We start from the raw sequence: 14,034 nt of genomic DNA on the forward strand, positions 1-14,034 counted from the left end.
CAACCGGCTCCTGCTTCCAGAGGAGAGCGCTCTCCTGCTGACAACATATCCTGCATCTCCAAGAGAAGGCAGGCCACTCTAGGATGGCTCTGTTCATCTTTGGCAAGCTGCTTTTCTCTCTCCCCTGAAAAATCCCTTTCCTGCAGTCAACTTTCAAGGCACTGAGACAAACACCCCCATGTTTCCCAAACGGGCTAATTCTCACCATCTCGAATTCCTTTCAAGTTCTGAGGCCTCAATGTCTTTCCTGCTGAGCTTCCAGGCTGTCTACACAAAAATCCTGGATTTATTTCATCTGCGCCTGGATTTTTAATGTGTCGACCACCTGCAGTTTTTGGGCCTCATTTCAGAGAACAGATACCTCAGCTACATCCCCCTTCCTAAAAGGCAGACAAATCTGCCACCGGTTCGTTTCTGAATCCCTGAGGCAGCAGGGCTACGCAGCCCTAGCTCCTGCAGTCGGCCCAGGCAGCTCTGAGAGGTGCAGTTCCGCTCTGGTCCCTCCCCACTCTGCAAAAAGACCCGCCAGGCTCCTGGGCACCTTGGAGTCAGTTCAAGAATCCTGGGAGTACTGCAGTGTGACTACTGTGGCGGCGACCGCTCACGCTCAGATACCGCACAGTCCAGGTGCCGCGACAGTCAGGGCAAGACCCGCGAGGTGGGCTCTGCTGACAGTGCTCTCTCCCCCGCCCCCATTTATGCACTCTTCCTGCGGTTGTCTAGCCCGACGAAACGGCTCTGAACACCAAAAATAAGAAGTGCAAAACTCTCCTGCGGGTTATGTGTGTTTGTGTCCATCCGCGCTTGTGCAAAATTTCCCAACGTCACAGTTTGCCATCCGGACAAGCGCGCCGAGAAATCCGAGATCTTTGCCGGGATTCCCCCTACCCCGCCGTCCTCTTCTTCAGCGCCCCTTCAGAGGTAGGTCCGGGGCGCTCGCAAACCACTGCTGCCGCGACAGAGGCAAGACAAATCTGCTGCGAGTCTCCCTCCCCCCTCGCTCCCAGCGCTCTCCGCAGGCGAGCAGTCCCAAGCGCAGGGTTTCCTTCCAGTCCCCGCACCTCCCTAGTCCGAGCGGCCGGTCAGGCGCAAGTCCGTCATCCCCCGCCAAGCCGCGAGGCTTCGGCGCCCCGCCGGCCCCGACCTCGGCCTCAGAGGTGGGTGGTGCCCGCGCCGCCCCCACCTTCCCTCGGGGCCGGGGAGAGCCGCGCGCGGGGTGGGAGTGTGCGCGCGCGCGCGGGCTTGGCGGGGAAATCTTCAGTGGAAGCCGCAGAGTACCGCTGGCGAGACTGTCCTGAAGCCCAGCAAAAGGCACTAAAGCACCAGAGCCTCCCGAAAGAAAAACAATAAAAGAAAGGAGAGGAGGGAAGGCGGTTCCCCCGAGGCCCGGGTTCCCGGTAGTCCCGGATCCCGAGCCGGGCTGAGGCGCGGCTGGCAGCCGCCGCTGCTCGCACTTGGAAAGACCGTTTTTTTCCCCTTTCGGGAGGAGGGAGGCGAGGGACTCGCAGGCGAGAGTGGCATCTGCTGTAGGAACCTACAGTGAGGAGAACTCTGGGGTAAGTAGCGTTGTGGCCCTGGAGCGGGAAGGGGGAAAGACGCGGGGGGGCAGGAGAGGGACGAAAGGGAGAAGGGCAGGGAATCAATTATGCAAGAAAAAAAAAATCCTCAATATTCCGCAGCGGAGGGAGAGCGCTTTCACAGCACTCCCAGGATGAGTCCCGCCCGTGTCTCCTGCGCCGACCCGCCAGGCGCGAAGTTGTTTTTAAGGAGAAGAGAAACTCGAGAATCCCGGAGGTGGCAGGGGCAGCCAGGACCGGGCGGAGCGCGGAGTTGGCCGCGGGCAGCTGGGGCCGAGGCGGCGGCCGCGGTGGCCCGGGCGTCCGGCACCCAGCGCTCTCCACTCCTTCTGGCCGAGTTAAGCTTCGCCTCCCGATCCCGGCCTCCTGCCTCCGCTGCCCCCGCGGCCGCCGGGCTGCGGGGCTGACGTGGGGGCCCCCGGCGGCGGCGAGGACGCTCACCTGGCCGCGCTGCCCCTCCTCCCCGCCTCCTCCCGCCCCCACCCGCTCTCCGCCCCTCCGAATCCGGCAGCGGCGGGCTCCGTAGGCGAGGAAATAACGACCCCTGCAGTTACATTGCGGAAAATCGCGGCGGCGGCGCTAGTTGCGGGCGATGGAGGCGAGGCAACTGGGGGTTCTGGGGAACCCTGGAAAATAGCGGAGGAGCGGGAAGCGCGCGCGCGCCCGCGACGTGGGGAGCCCGCGGGCTGCCGGCGCGCCCCAGTCCCAGGCGTCCTGCGGCTCCGGCTCCGCGCCCTGGATGTGCGGCCGGAAGAGGGCTCCGAGGCGGCGGGCTGCGCGCGGACTTGGGGAGAGGGGGGTCGGCGGAGCTGCTGGCTGCCGGCGGCGCCGGGCAATAATCCCTGCCTCTCTTTCTCTGTCTCTCTCCTGTGTCTTCTCCTCTCCCCGCCCCGGAAGCAGGAGAACGGCCCCGGAGCGGAGCAGCCACCCTCAGACCATGCCCCGGTGAGGGGGGCGGACTTCGAGGGCAACTTGTCGCGGAAGACCTGGGCTTAGCCAGCGAGCTGCGAGCTGCCGGGGGGCCGGAACTGCGCGGCGCGGCCCGGCGGGGGGCTCTCGTCTATGTCTTCTTGGGGCGCCAGGCGGATCGGGGTCTCGCTTTTGCAGGAAGAGCCCAGCGCTGTTGGCTTCAGGTGGCTGCCGCCGCCGCCGCTGTTAGTGCTGTTTCCACCTCTCACACGAGGAGCAGAGACGGGCGAGCAGGGAGACCTCCGGGGCAGCGAGGCATCGGACATGTGTCAGCACATCTGGGGTGCACATCCGTCGAGCCCGAGGGGAGATTTGCCGGAACATTTCAAACTGCGATATTGATCTTGGGGGTGACTGTCCCTGGCCGGCTGTCGGGTGGGCGTGCGAGTGTGTGCTCGGCACTGTGTGTGTATGTGTGTGTGCCGTGTCGGACTTCCCCCCCCTTCCCCCCGTTTTCCCGTCGAGTGATGCACTTGGAATGAGAATCAGAGGATGGAAATAGTCTGGGAGGTGCTTTTTCTTCTTCAAGCCAATTTCATCGTCTGCATATCAGGTACGAGATGCGCTGAAGTCGCGGGCGGTTTTGTGTTGTGGTGTGGTGTTTGGAATGCATGAGATTTTATTGTGTGCAGACACTCGAGTAGCTTGGCGAAGTGGAAGGGGAAGGGAGGTGACAGAGACCTTACCAGCTTTGCGAGTTTTTCGCGTTCAGAATTAAAAACCTGATCCCAAGTGTGTGTGTGTGTGTGTGTAACCGCACGCGCACGTGGGGATGGAGGGGGGTGTGTGTGTGGATGGGTGGGAGCTGTGTGGCGTCCAGGGAAGGATAAGGGGTGGGGGAAGTGAAAGAAGAGGCAGATGGGTGTTGATTTTCAACTGCTTTTCTGGCTAAGAACTCTGGCGCCGAAATCTGAGCCTTGGCAACCCGCATCCTCATGCCTTAGCTTTCAAAGTTCCCCAACTCGGTGATTCCCGGCTTGCAAAATGGACGCAGAACCCTGCCCTGATATCTAGCTAGACAGATACCTTGCCAGAAACTGCAGAGGATGCGGGACTGGAGAGTACAAGCAGGTTACCGGAGGATGTGGAGAGTCCACATGCCATCCCCAAACCTATTCGGACAGGCTCATGGTTTGAAACCTGGCATCATGGTCCTTTCCACTCCCAAACAACACGATTTTATAAATACTACTTTAGTATTATCATGCTCTTTCTTAATTTCCAGTGGCAGGATGTGCTGGCTCAGAGTCACAGATTTCAGACTAATTGTGCCAGTCTGGTTTCAGGTGCAAATGGAAACCCAGGGCATATTAAGGCAGAGATTGTGCCTACCTGTGTGTCTGAGTGTTGGGAGGGATTCTGATTTCAGAGCAGTGTCTTCGTTGGTGCAGGAAGTAGTGGGGTGGGGTTAGGAGCTGTGAGGGAAAACCCCAGGATCAGCTGGAGTCCCCCAAATCAGTGGCTCCTCCCATTGAGGGTGTCTACCTCCAACTCCCTTCACACCTGCCATTTAAGGTCTCAGGATAAAGCCCATTCACAATACTTGCCTCTGCCTGCATTTTCTCTGCAAATTGGGGAATCAGCCTACTTCCATGAACTCATGAGAAGAGAAGAGCAGGAATAGTACCCTTCTGATCAGGCACATTTGAGTAGCTTTGGTGCCAAGGGACATGGTGTCTACCTGTGCCTTCATCCCTGCCTAGCCCCTCCCCCCTAAGCCAAACTGATTATGACAGTAAAAGCCCTTGTCCTACCCTCAGGCTGGACCCAGTTCCCAAATGAGGCATGGACTGGTAATTTTACCTGAAATGTTTCAGTTTAGAGCTTGGCCACACTACTAAGAAGTTTGACTTTAATATTTTAGTGTGATATATTGTGTCCCTGGCAGACAAGAAAAGTTCCCCTGGGATTATACCAACCTCTCTAGCAGGACTCCCCCCCCCCCCTTCCTGCCTCTAAGAGCAAAAACTCCGAGGTGACTTACATCAGCCACATGTCCAGGAAGGTCTCGTTGGGACCTCACATTTTACATCTTTCTCTGTCACACGTCTATTTCAGATTCTCTCTCTCTTGTTCCAGAATATTTCACTAGTTATAAAATGGCCTTCCCTTACCTTGCCCCAACATCATAAATAAATTTTAAATCAGACAGCAGTCAGAATTCCTTTAAGATTTACAAAGAGTTAACATTCATTGAGGCTCTGGATTTCCCCCAGCATCCTTTTTGCCCTTATCTCTACCCTGCATTTGCTCCTGCAGTCCCAGAGGGGACCCAGCAAAAAAGTGTCTGTTCTGAGCCTTCAAAAGAAGAATTAGGTGGATACCTTTCACAGCTATATTTGATTTGGTGTGTCAGCAACTCAGTTATTTAAATAGAAGCAATGGGGGGGAGGGGTATTTCCAGCCCAGGAGGGGTACTGTGGAGTTTGTAGCCTTCCCATGTACTTACTTAATAATCATCATTGCAATATAATGAGAGGATAAAAGTGTAAGCAAAATTGCCAGCTATTAACACAGAAAAATAGGTTAGCATTCTAAATTCCTAGTTAGGGTCTGCATTAATTTGCACTTTCTGAAGACATTTAGGCAGAAATGCACCATTATGTACTCTGAATATACCCATCTATAGACTTAGCTTTAAAAGGTTATTCTTTCTTCATGACTAATGTGGCTTCCTCCCTCTGTATTGAATGGTGCCCCTGTACATCAGAATTAAGGTATTATAATTGCCATACCTTGGGGGATGTGGACTCCTTTTTCTCCCTTTTGACAGCTGTAAGAGACATGGGAATGCAGTGTACTAAAGTTGAATAACTGTGTCTCAGAGATAGTTTAGTGGGTCTTTCATTTCTATGATTTTCATGATTTGCAGTTTTAATTTACCCATGATCGAGCTTTACCAAAAGGAACATAACCCTGGCATCTTAGAATCTACTATATCTTTTACAAAGTTAAAAACCCACGCACCTCTCCACCATTTGGGGATGAAGAGCCCTGCCCAGTAAATGGGTGTTAATCCTTACTAGTCACCAGGTATCAGTGATTGATGCATCGGTACCTTTAGCTCTATTGCTGAGGAATACCAGGCTAGAAAGGCCAGCAAAAGTCTGAAGTATAAACATATTATAGAAGGAAAATCTTGGTAGTAGGTTTGACCCATGAAAGCTTTATTGACTGAATTTTACTGGGTGGCATTTGCTTTCAGAAGCACTATGATGCTTTGTAGTTTAGTGTTTTGTTAGCCAGAGGTTCTCCCCCGCCCAATTTTAACCACCCTCAAATTAAAAATATACCCACCGTCTTCTTCCAGGACCAGTTTGGAGATATTATCTAAAATTCAGACACTAGGGCTTGGTATGTTTGATGTCTCTGCATTAATTATTTGCTTGTGATGAAGCTGTCAGCACATGGGGCTGGGGGTCTGCCTGGCTGAGGTTGGCTGGTTACTGGGTAAGTAGCATGTGTGTATTCCATTTCTGAGATCACACCAATTTTGGCTGCGGGAATGGCACGACCTGGGAGTTCTTCTGGCCCAATATTAAACTCAGATCTCATTTTATTGAAAATGCAAGGCAGCCAGGATCTGCTAAGGGACCAGAGGGAGAGAGAGAGAGAGAACACCAGGATGAATTTTCTCTTTGCTAGCATGAGCACCATTCCCTTTCGACAAAAGCAGCTCAGATCAGCGAGAATGAATGCTTCACAGCACGAAGAGAGAATTTCCTAGTCAAAAGACAGCTGCCTGGTTTAATTTACACTATGCAGCCTCCTTCCTCCTTATGTAACTTTACTTCTTTGTCACTTTATTCACAATAATAACAGCAACAGTAACAATTTTAATCATATGGTGTTTTCACATAGTTTATGTGATATTACACATATTATAACATATTTATTCTTAAAATGTGTGGGGTAGTTTTACGTATAAGGCAACTGGATCCCACAGAGGTGTTCAGCCTAGAGGCTGAGTCAAAATTCAGTATCATTTGTGGTTTGGTTCAGTTTTCTTTCAAATGTTTTTATTCATTAAAATTTTTTTTTTGATGTCTCCACTTGAAAGAATAAGTTGTGTTACCTCGATATAAGACTCTAGGCATTTGGAACTGGAAGTTTAAGGTGATTGTGGTTTAGAACTATAATTAAGAAGGCAGCCTTTGGGTTGTAGATGATGCTGTCAAGCAGACAGATGAGTGTATTGGCCAAGTTTTCTGTCCATGCCCTATGATTTGGCCATCCCTACAACCCAGGAATGTTTCATGCATTCTCTAGGGTGAAAATTAAAATAGTTAGACTTCAGTTTCTTTATGTATAGAAAGGGGATAATAGCTTCTAACACAAGTTTATTATAGGGATTAAATGAGACAATGTGTTTAAGGTATTTCACTTAGCACAATTTTTGACACAGTAAGTTTATTTATAATTATTTATTCCCTTTCCCTATCGAATCTGACATTGCATGGATTTGTGAATTTATGCTAGCATAGAGCTTTTATCTTCCATAATCAACTCGTTTAAAAGCAAAAAGCAAAACAAAACAAAAAAAAACAGAAAATCATCATCAGTGGGAACATTGTACAACAACATTGAGCACAAATCATACTTCAAAGAAGGCTTTGATTGGAAAATTTTGAAAATGTCTGTTAGTTTTCCTTCTCATAGAAATTTGACTTGTTGCATTGATAGTGTTAGGCTTCAATGCATAGTCATGAGTGTAACCCAGTTTGTCCCTTTGAGCCTAAACTTGGGTGAGGCATGCAAAATTTCGTAAATCACCTGAGAACAAGTTAGTCCTTACTATCTAGGAGATCAACAGAATTGTCTTCTTTCTGCTTGTATATTATAATTCAATATAGACTCAACATTAAACTTCTTCCAAAATTACAAACTGCATATATTGTTAGTATAGCGTGAAACTAGAACATGTCCTTAAATAAGAAAGAGCCCTCCTCAATGAAGAATATTTACCCGATGATCAATATGGTTTCTTCAAATCCAGTTTCTCATATGATGCCATATAGCCTGGTCACTGCAAGATACTGTCATTACAGACAAGAGACTCCCAGCAGTGAATCAAGAGAGTCTTCCTGAGTGAAATAAAATCCCTAGAGGAATAACGAATGTCAATGTGAAGAAATGTTTAATTGGGTGGGGAGGGGATTTTGATTGCCATCCTAGGCAATCAGTAACTAACATCCCAATTTTTCACCTTGATTAAGCAGTATATTCTTGGACCTGGGGTTTTGTTTGAGAAGAGATCCAGGTACCAAAAAATTTGTGTGGTCACAGGCCATTGTAGAAAGACTATGGAAGTTAGAAAACCCACCTAGCAATCTAACTCCATCTTAATTAACTATATCATATTGGGCAATTTTCTTAGCCTCCTAGGGTCTCAGTTTCCTCATCTGTAAAATCAGAATTCTATTTGCTTTTCCTATTTTGAAGGATTGTTAAGAGAAACAGTCATTATGAACGTTCTTTGTGGTATACAAGTGTAAAGTACCTATGTCTTTAGGTGGAATAAACTTATGTTTATGATACAATTATAAAAGCAATATTGAGACATATACACAAAATATAGAATGACAGAAACAGTATGAATAACAATTACTAATATGTAGCTATAAGAACAAAGTTAATTGCACAAAATGTAGAGGGATATAAAGCAATAAGAATAAAGCTAAATATTTGCTAAAGGATATAAATGCTATAGAAGAGTAAAATCCAGGCATGGAGGCAAGGAAGATATTAGATGTTGGAAGTTGAATGGAAGAAATGGAGGGGGATACATCATCAGAAGGACAGGAAAGAAATGAGCAAGATGTGCAGTGAAGAGCATCCCAACCTGAAAAAAGGTTCACTTTGGAAAATATAAGAAGTTGGGGTAAGCCCACTTAGGGAACTGATGACTTGGGAGAATATAAAGTACTCTAATATGCTTACTCTATTGATGACTTGTATTTTATTATTATGTATATTTGCATGGATTCAATGGGCCAATCTTGTTTAAATTTTGTTTGAAATTCTACTGTTTCTTTGGATTTCAACTTTGCTTTGCATGTCTCAAACTACTGGTACTTTACATAGTTTGTAGCATATTTCAAATTGTAGGCAATCGAGCATTGTGGGGGCTTCCACTTTCTCATCTTAAAATTGTTGATCATACAGGGTAATGGTAAGGGTAACCAAACACTATTTATAAAATGCCTAGGATGGTATCTAGAACACAGTAACCACTGGCCAAATGATATGCATCAAATGAGAATCTGCATAGGCTTCAGAATCAAGAGAGGCCTCTATATGAATTTTACCTTAAGCATTCACTTTCTGTGTGGTCTTGGAGAAGTTCCTTAAGGTTTTTGAGCCTCAGCTTCCTCATCTGTAAAATGAGAATTGGAGAAAATATACCTAAGATCCTGATTGATGCCTACCATGTATTAGTCACTCATTGGATGACAACCACCCCCATAAAATCAACATCACCATCATTGCCATCAGTAGTAACAATTGTTGTTGACCCTTTTTCTTTGGTCTTATAAATGTCAATTAATTATTCAGTCATTTCTTCTGTGTTCAGCAAGAAAGTATCTCTGGCCAATTGTGTGCCTGGTGTACTGAGTTACCAAAATGAGCACAACCTGGTCTTCGGTATTTACAGGCTGGCACTTGCTCTGTGATAGAGTTGTGTAAAAGTGCTCCAGGAGTATAAAGGTGGGGTAGTTAACTCTTGTTGGGGGATTCAAGTGAGGAAAGAAAGGATTTATAGAGAACACATTTGAACTAGGCCTGGAACAATACATAAGATCTCAAAAACACTGACGAGAGAAATAAAGACATTGCATATGGAAGAAGGGTATGTTCAAAGGCGAGGGATGAAAAAGACCCATGTATGATGAAATGGGATTTTGGAGTAGATGGGTTGGAATAAGTGACTGGGGATAGGGCTTAAAAACTAGTCTGGGGCAAATGTGAAGGGTGGGTCTTGCAGGCCAAGATAAGTTTAAACCATATCGTTTAGTTATGAGGTGCCAAGAGGGAGCTAAGAAAAATGACAGGTTTTTGGGCAACATAATAAATGATTTTGTGTTTGGATTTTAATAAGAAATCACTTAGAGACCCATCTCCTTGCCTTCTTTTCGTGTCAACTTTTATTCTTGCCTGCAAAACCCTTTATAAAAAATCCTGACCAAATAGATAAATTAGGCCATTATGGGACATTTTGAGTGATAGACTGAAAAAAACAAAAAAGGCAATTGGCCTATGTCTTGTAGCCCTATAAACCATGATCTTTGAGATTTCGTATTTTCATGTTAAGCAAATGCAAATGTCTTCAATTTTGTACTTGAATAATAATAATGTCTTTAGCATGAGATGAAGGCTAAGAGAATGAATCATCCATACATGCTTTCGTGTCTTGAAGATTAATTATGAGCCAAGCAGTAGATGCACCATTTGACATGAAACAGATGCTTGAAGCACTGCAAAGCATTTTGTAGCAGTTTACTTTATTATATTCTTCCCATCTCTTCCTTTGCAAAGACGGCATGGTCACTTGTTAGAGAGCACTTGTGGTCCATTAAATTAAATACTCATTTTACTTTCTGGATGGTCTGGTTACTATAGTGAGTATAGCGACCTAAAATGAAATCTCTTTCCACTTCATCATTCAATGTTTATTGAGTGTGTGCTATATGTCAGGTACTGAGAATCCAACAGAGCTGAGTAAAATACCAAGTTTTCCCTCCAGAAATCATAATTTAGTAAGATACTGAGTTTAAGATATTAGTCGTTATGACAGAATGTGATTGGTATTGCAATGAGAAGAGATTGAGAAAGTGTTCGAGGAGAGCAGAGAAGGGACATGTGATTCATTCTGGAGGTGGGAGGAGTAGAGGAAGGATAGTAGGTAGAGTTTGTTAGAGGATGCTTGGGCTGAGATTTGATAGATGCTAAAGATGTAGCTTGGAAAATTGTGGCTGATTGACCATGAGTGTGCAAAGGCAAGGAGATTAGAGAGGACATATGCATTCAGGGGACTGTCAAGAGGTCAGTATGGCAACAAGTAAAGTGGGGAGTATGACAGATGAAGCTGAACTCTAAGTGTGTTCAGAAAGTAAGTCAACAACAGGAATATCTTGCATATAATAATAATAATCAGTAAGACCACTGGTCTACCCCTCTCTGTAGGAAAGGCATCCTTCTCAGGCCCAATAGTCTGCTTGTAGCTGGCGCCCTCCTGTTTATCAGGAACAAATCAGTTAGGGTTAAAGCTTTTGGCTCCAGTTCAGTTATGCTCCATTTGGCCCAGGTCACTAGTCATTTTCCAGTGTTGTACCTAATTCCAGGTGTCTTCCCAGAAACTTTTGAGGTAACCCAAATATAGATCACAGGATTTATCTCCTTAATTAGTTTATCTCCATGTTCTTACATTGCTGGAAAAAGAGCCAGTACTCTACTGGCTGACCCTGGATTTTGCAATGTGCCACTTACAGTCTTATTCTCTTTGATTATTGGATCTTTCCTATAACTTTTTATAAAAGTTTTCTTCTCATGAAACCCTCAGCAGGACTTTAGAGGATTTCCAGCACCCGAGAGTTGGAGTGGGGGGCTATGGGTGGTGAGAAATCCTCTTGAATTGCCTTTATGATGAAGCTATAATTGCTCATTATTAGCAAATTTGAGCTAATAATGGGGTAGCCAGTGTTTGGGTTTGATTCCATTTGCATTCAGGCACCACTGGATTGCCAATAATTGTGAAGGAGACAGTCTGAGGATATCGTTCCTTCCTGATCTGGGAGAGGTGGTGCCTTTGTCACCGTAAATGCAGATTTAATCTTTAATTTTGTCCAATACTTCATGCTCACTGGCTGAAGGGTCTGACAGAAGGAAATGAAGCCTTTGACTTTCCGGTGAGTTTTCCAGAGCCAAGTCCTCCTGGCTTCTCAGTGCATTTGGCAGCAATGCCAGAGTTGGAATAAACACATTTACTGAAGGATATGAGTCAACATATTCCCCTTCCACTGCCCCTTCTCCCCACCACACGCAAAGCTACCTTTCTCCCCCGAGGGAAACGATTTTGATGGCATTATTTATTGAGCAAGCTTGGGTCCTTCCTCCTCCATAGGGTTGAAATTTTAATAAATACTTCATAGAATTCTGGATTTGACCAAATAATGTAACATATTTATGGAAATTTTTTTTTCTGCCACTGTTTGACATGCTCGTTCATGCATTCCATAAATGCTATGAATGCCTCCTATGAGCTAGGGACTGGGCCAAGCAGGAGATAAAATGCAGTGAACAAAGCAGCCATGGTCTTTGCTCTTGTAGAATGTGCATCTAGTGATACACAAATGTTGCTTTTCACATTGCCAAGCTTAGTGTCTGGCATTTAGAAGATATTCAATAATGAGTGATTGAATTAAGACATAAATGAATAAGAAAGAGTGGTTAGAATGGCTTTCCTTTCTCTATAGGAGACTGGGGACCAGGATCTGAGGGTGGGAAAGTGGGGGAGAAAAAGGCTTCTCTGTCTGCTGCTCTCTTGCTTCTGTTGCATATAAGTCTGTGAGTGTGCAAAGAGTTGGAGTTTTCCCAGGGAATAATGTATTTATTTGATAGCTTTCCCTGAACTCGTACCTCTGTTTGAAAAAAACCATGATCATTTTTGGCAGTTGGAGTTGTTTAAAATGTACTTTGGCTTCCTTGCTTTCTATGATGCCATGCTAAAAGACTTGAATTAGGACAATTAAGAACCAACGGATGTATAGTTGTTCTTTTTCCCTGCTATCTCTGTTCTTTTTTGAGGAGATGGGTAGGAGCTTGGTGTTTTCTAATAGGATTCCAGCTTTGGAGAAGCCAGCACTTTAGGAAAGCTCACTGTGTGTTGAAATAGAGGGCTTAAGGGAAATAGCCTACCCTGCCCTTTATTCTTGATGGAAAGCAATACAGGAAATGACTCTGGTCTCTGTGGTGTCTTCAGTCATGTGTCAGCAATCATTACTTCCCCTCTCACCTTTTGTAACAGAAATGTGGTCTAGCTGACTACTTCTTATCAGCCAGGAGGGCCAGGAACCTAGGAATTGAAGAACAAAGTGGATTTGCTGTCCTTGGCTGACAGTCGTGCCTGTAATCTCCTAGTTGATCTTTACAGCTGTGAGGAAATATTCAGTTGGATCATTTGTTTTTCCTTTGCTTGTTGTTTTAATTACAGGAAAAAATAAAGTAAGGACAGGTTATAGGAAAAAAGGGCCCTACTCTCAAGCCCTCAGTAGATATATGGAGATAACTCAGTTAGAAATGGAGGCATCTGCAGGCATCACATTTTTATTGTATGACCTGGGTTCAATGGAGGTATGCCACTTGCTGCCTCAGTCCTTCAGTATATCGTAATGTTACCAGCTCCAAGTTGCAGGGACTCAAATCCTTGTAGAATGGAACATAAAGTAGTGAAATCATTATTTTTTTGCATCTGTTATAAGTTTCATCTCTGTTTTTTCCACTGTGGTGACGTTCTTTGTGGACTTTTAGTTTGTGTCCTTGAAGTATTGGGCTGTAGTAACTAAATGTGAGCCTCCTTCAATTCTAAGTGCGTGATTTGGTGCAGCCTTTTTTCTCCTGCTTTCAGAACTGCTGAAATTAGAGTTTGACTAAGCCAGGTGAAGTTTTGTAATGTGTCCCATCTAAAGGTAAAATATGCTGAACGGGTTCACGAACGAGAGTTTGGTTTACACACACCCATAGTTCAGGCTGATCACGTCATCAGGTGAGAGCCTCCTCCCTGATCTGCACGCCTTGCCAGAGCCCTGTAGATGTCTTTTTGAGTCACAAACATATGTCATGCTGGAAGGTTGAGAAGCATAATGATTCCCCATCGCCCATAGACTAAATTTTCATTTATCAAGGTTTTTGCTTGCTCTTTTTTTTAAAACTTTACATTATAATCGTGAGTATTTCCTCACATTGCTTCCTAGTTTTATCAGTGTAGGTAATCCTGAGCCCTCTGGCAGATAAGCCCAGCAGACTTAGTGACATGACACAATAGTGGCTTGCTACTTGTTCATGTTAATTATACAGTTGATGCCAGTGTGTGTGTGTGGAGGGGGTGGTGCTGTGCTAACCCAGAAGGGGAAGAAGGGGAGGAAACCTGCTCTTTGTGGTGACTTCAGAGTCCCAAAGCTAACAGAATCTCTATTATCTCTAAGAAATTACTTCTAAAGTTGTCCTGGGCATCAAGATCTGTAGATGGAGAAAAAGAGCATGGGGACTCACGAGAGAGATTTTTATGGGCCAAGTAGAAAAGCTGTGTGCATCCCTTCTGTTCAGTCACGTCTTTCTGCAGAAGAATTTGAGAATTGTTCCTGTGCTCAGGAGCAAAGGGAAGATTATTTGGTGAACATTTAACTAATATCTGCTGCTTTAATATTCATAATTTTCTTTGTAATACTTCCATAATAGTCTATTAATCTAAAATAGCACTATTTATGTGTCT

The 14,034-nt window shown here is 45.4% G+C and overlaps 1 protein-coding gene across 1 annotated transcript in view; it reads left to right on the top strand.

Moving 5' to 3' along the window:
* The first annotated feature begins 1,247 nt into the window (after window positions 1-1,247).
* CA10 (carbonic anhydrase 10) overlaps window positions 1,248-14,034 on the top strand; it is a 509,505-nt gene continuing 496,718 nt past the window's right edge. The window contains exons 1-2 of the mRNA XM_023585208.2: window positions 1,248-1,556; window positions 2,478-3,099. Coding sequence (XP_023440976.1) covers window positions 3,039-3,099 — 61 coding nt within the window. The 5' untranslated portion in view covers window positions 1,248-1,556; window positions 2,478-3,038. The remainder of the gene's footprint in view (window positions 1,557-2,477; window positions 3,100-14,034) is intronic.

The sequence above is a fragment of the Dasypus novemcinctus genome, chromosome 21 (genome assembly GCF_030445035.2).
Source record: "Dasypus novemcinctus isolate mDasNov1 chromosome 21, mDasNov1.1.hap2, whole genome shotgun sequence".
Taxonomy (NCBI): Eukaryota; Metazoa; Chordata; class Mammalia; order Cingulata; family Dasypodidae; genus Dasypus; species Dasypus novemcinctus.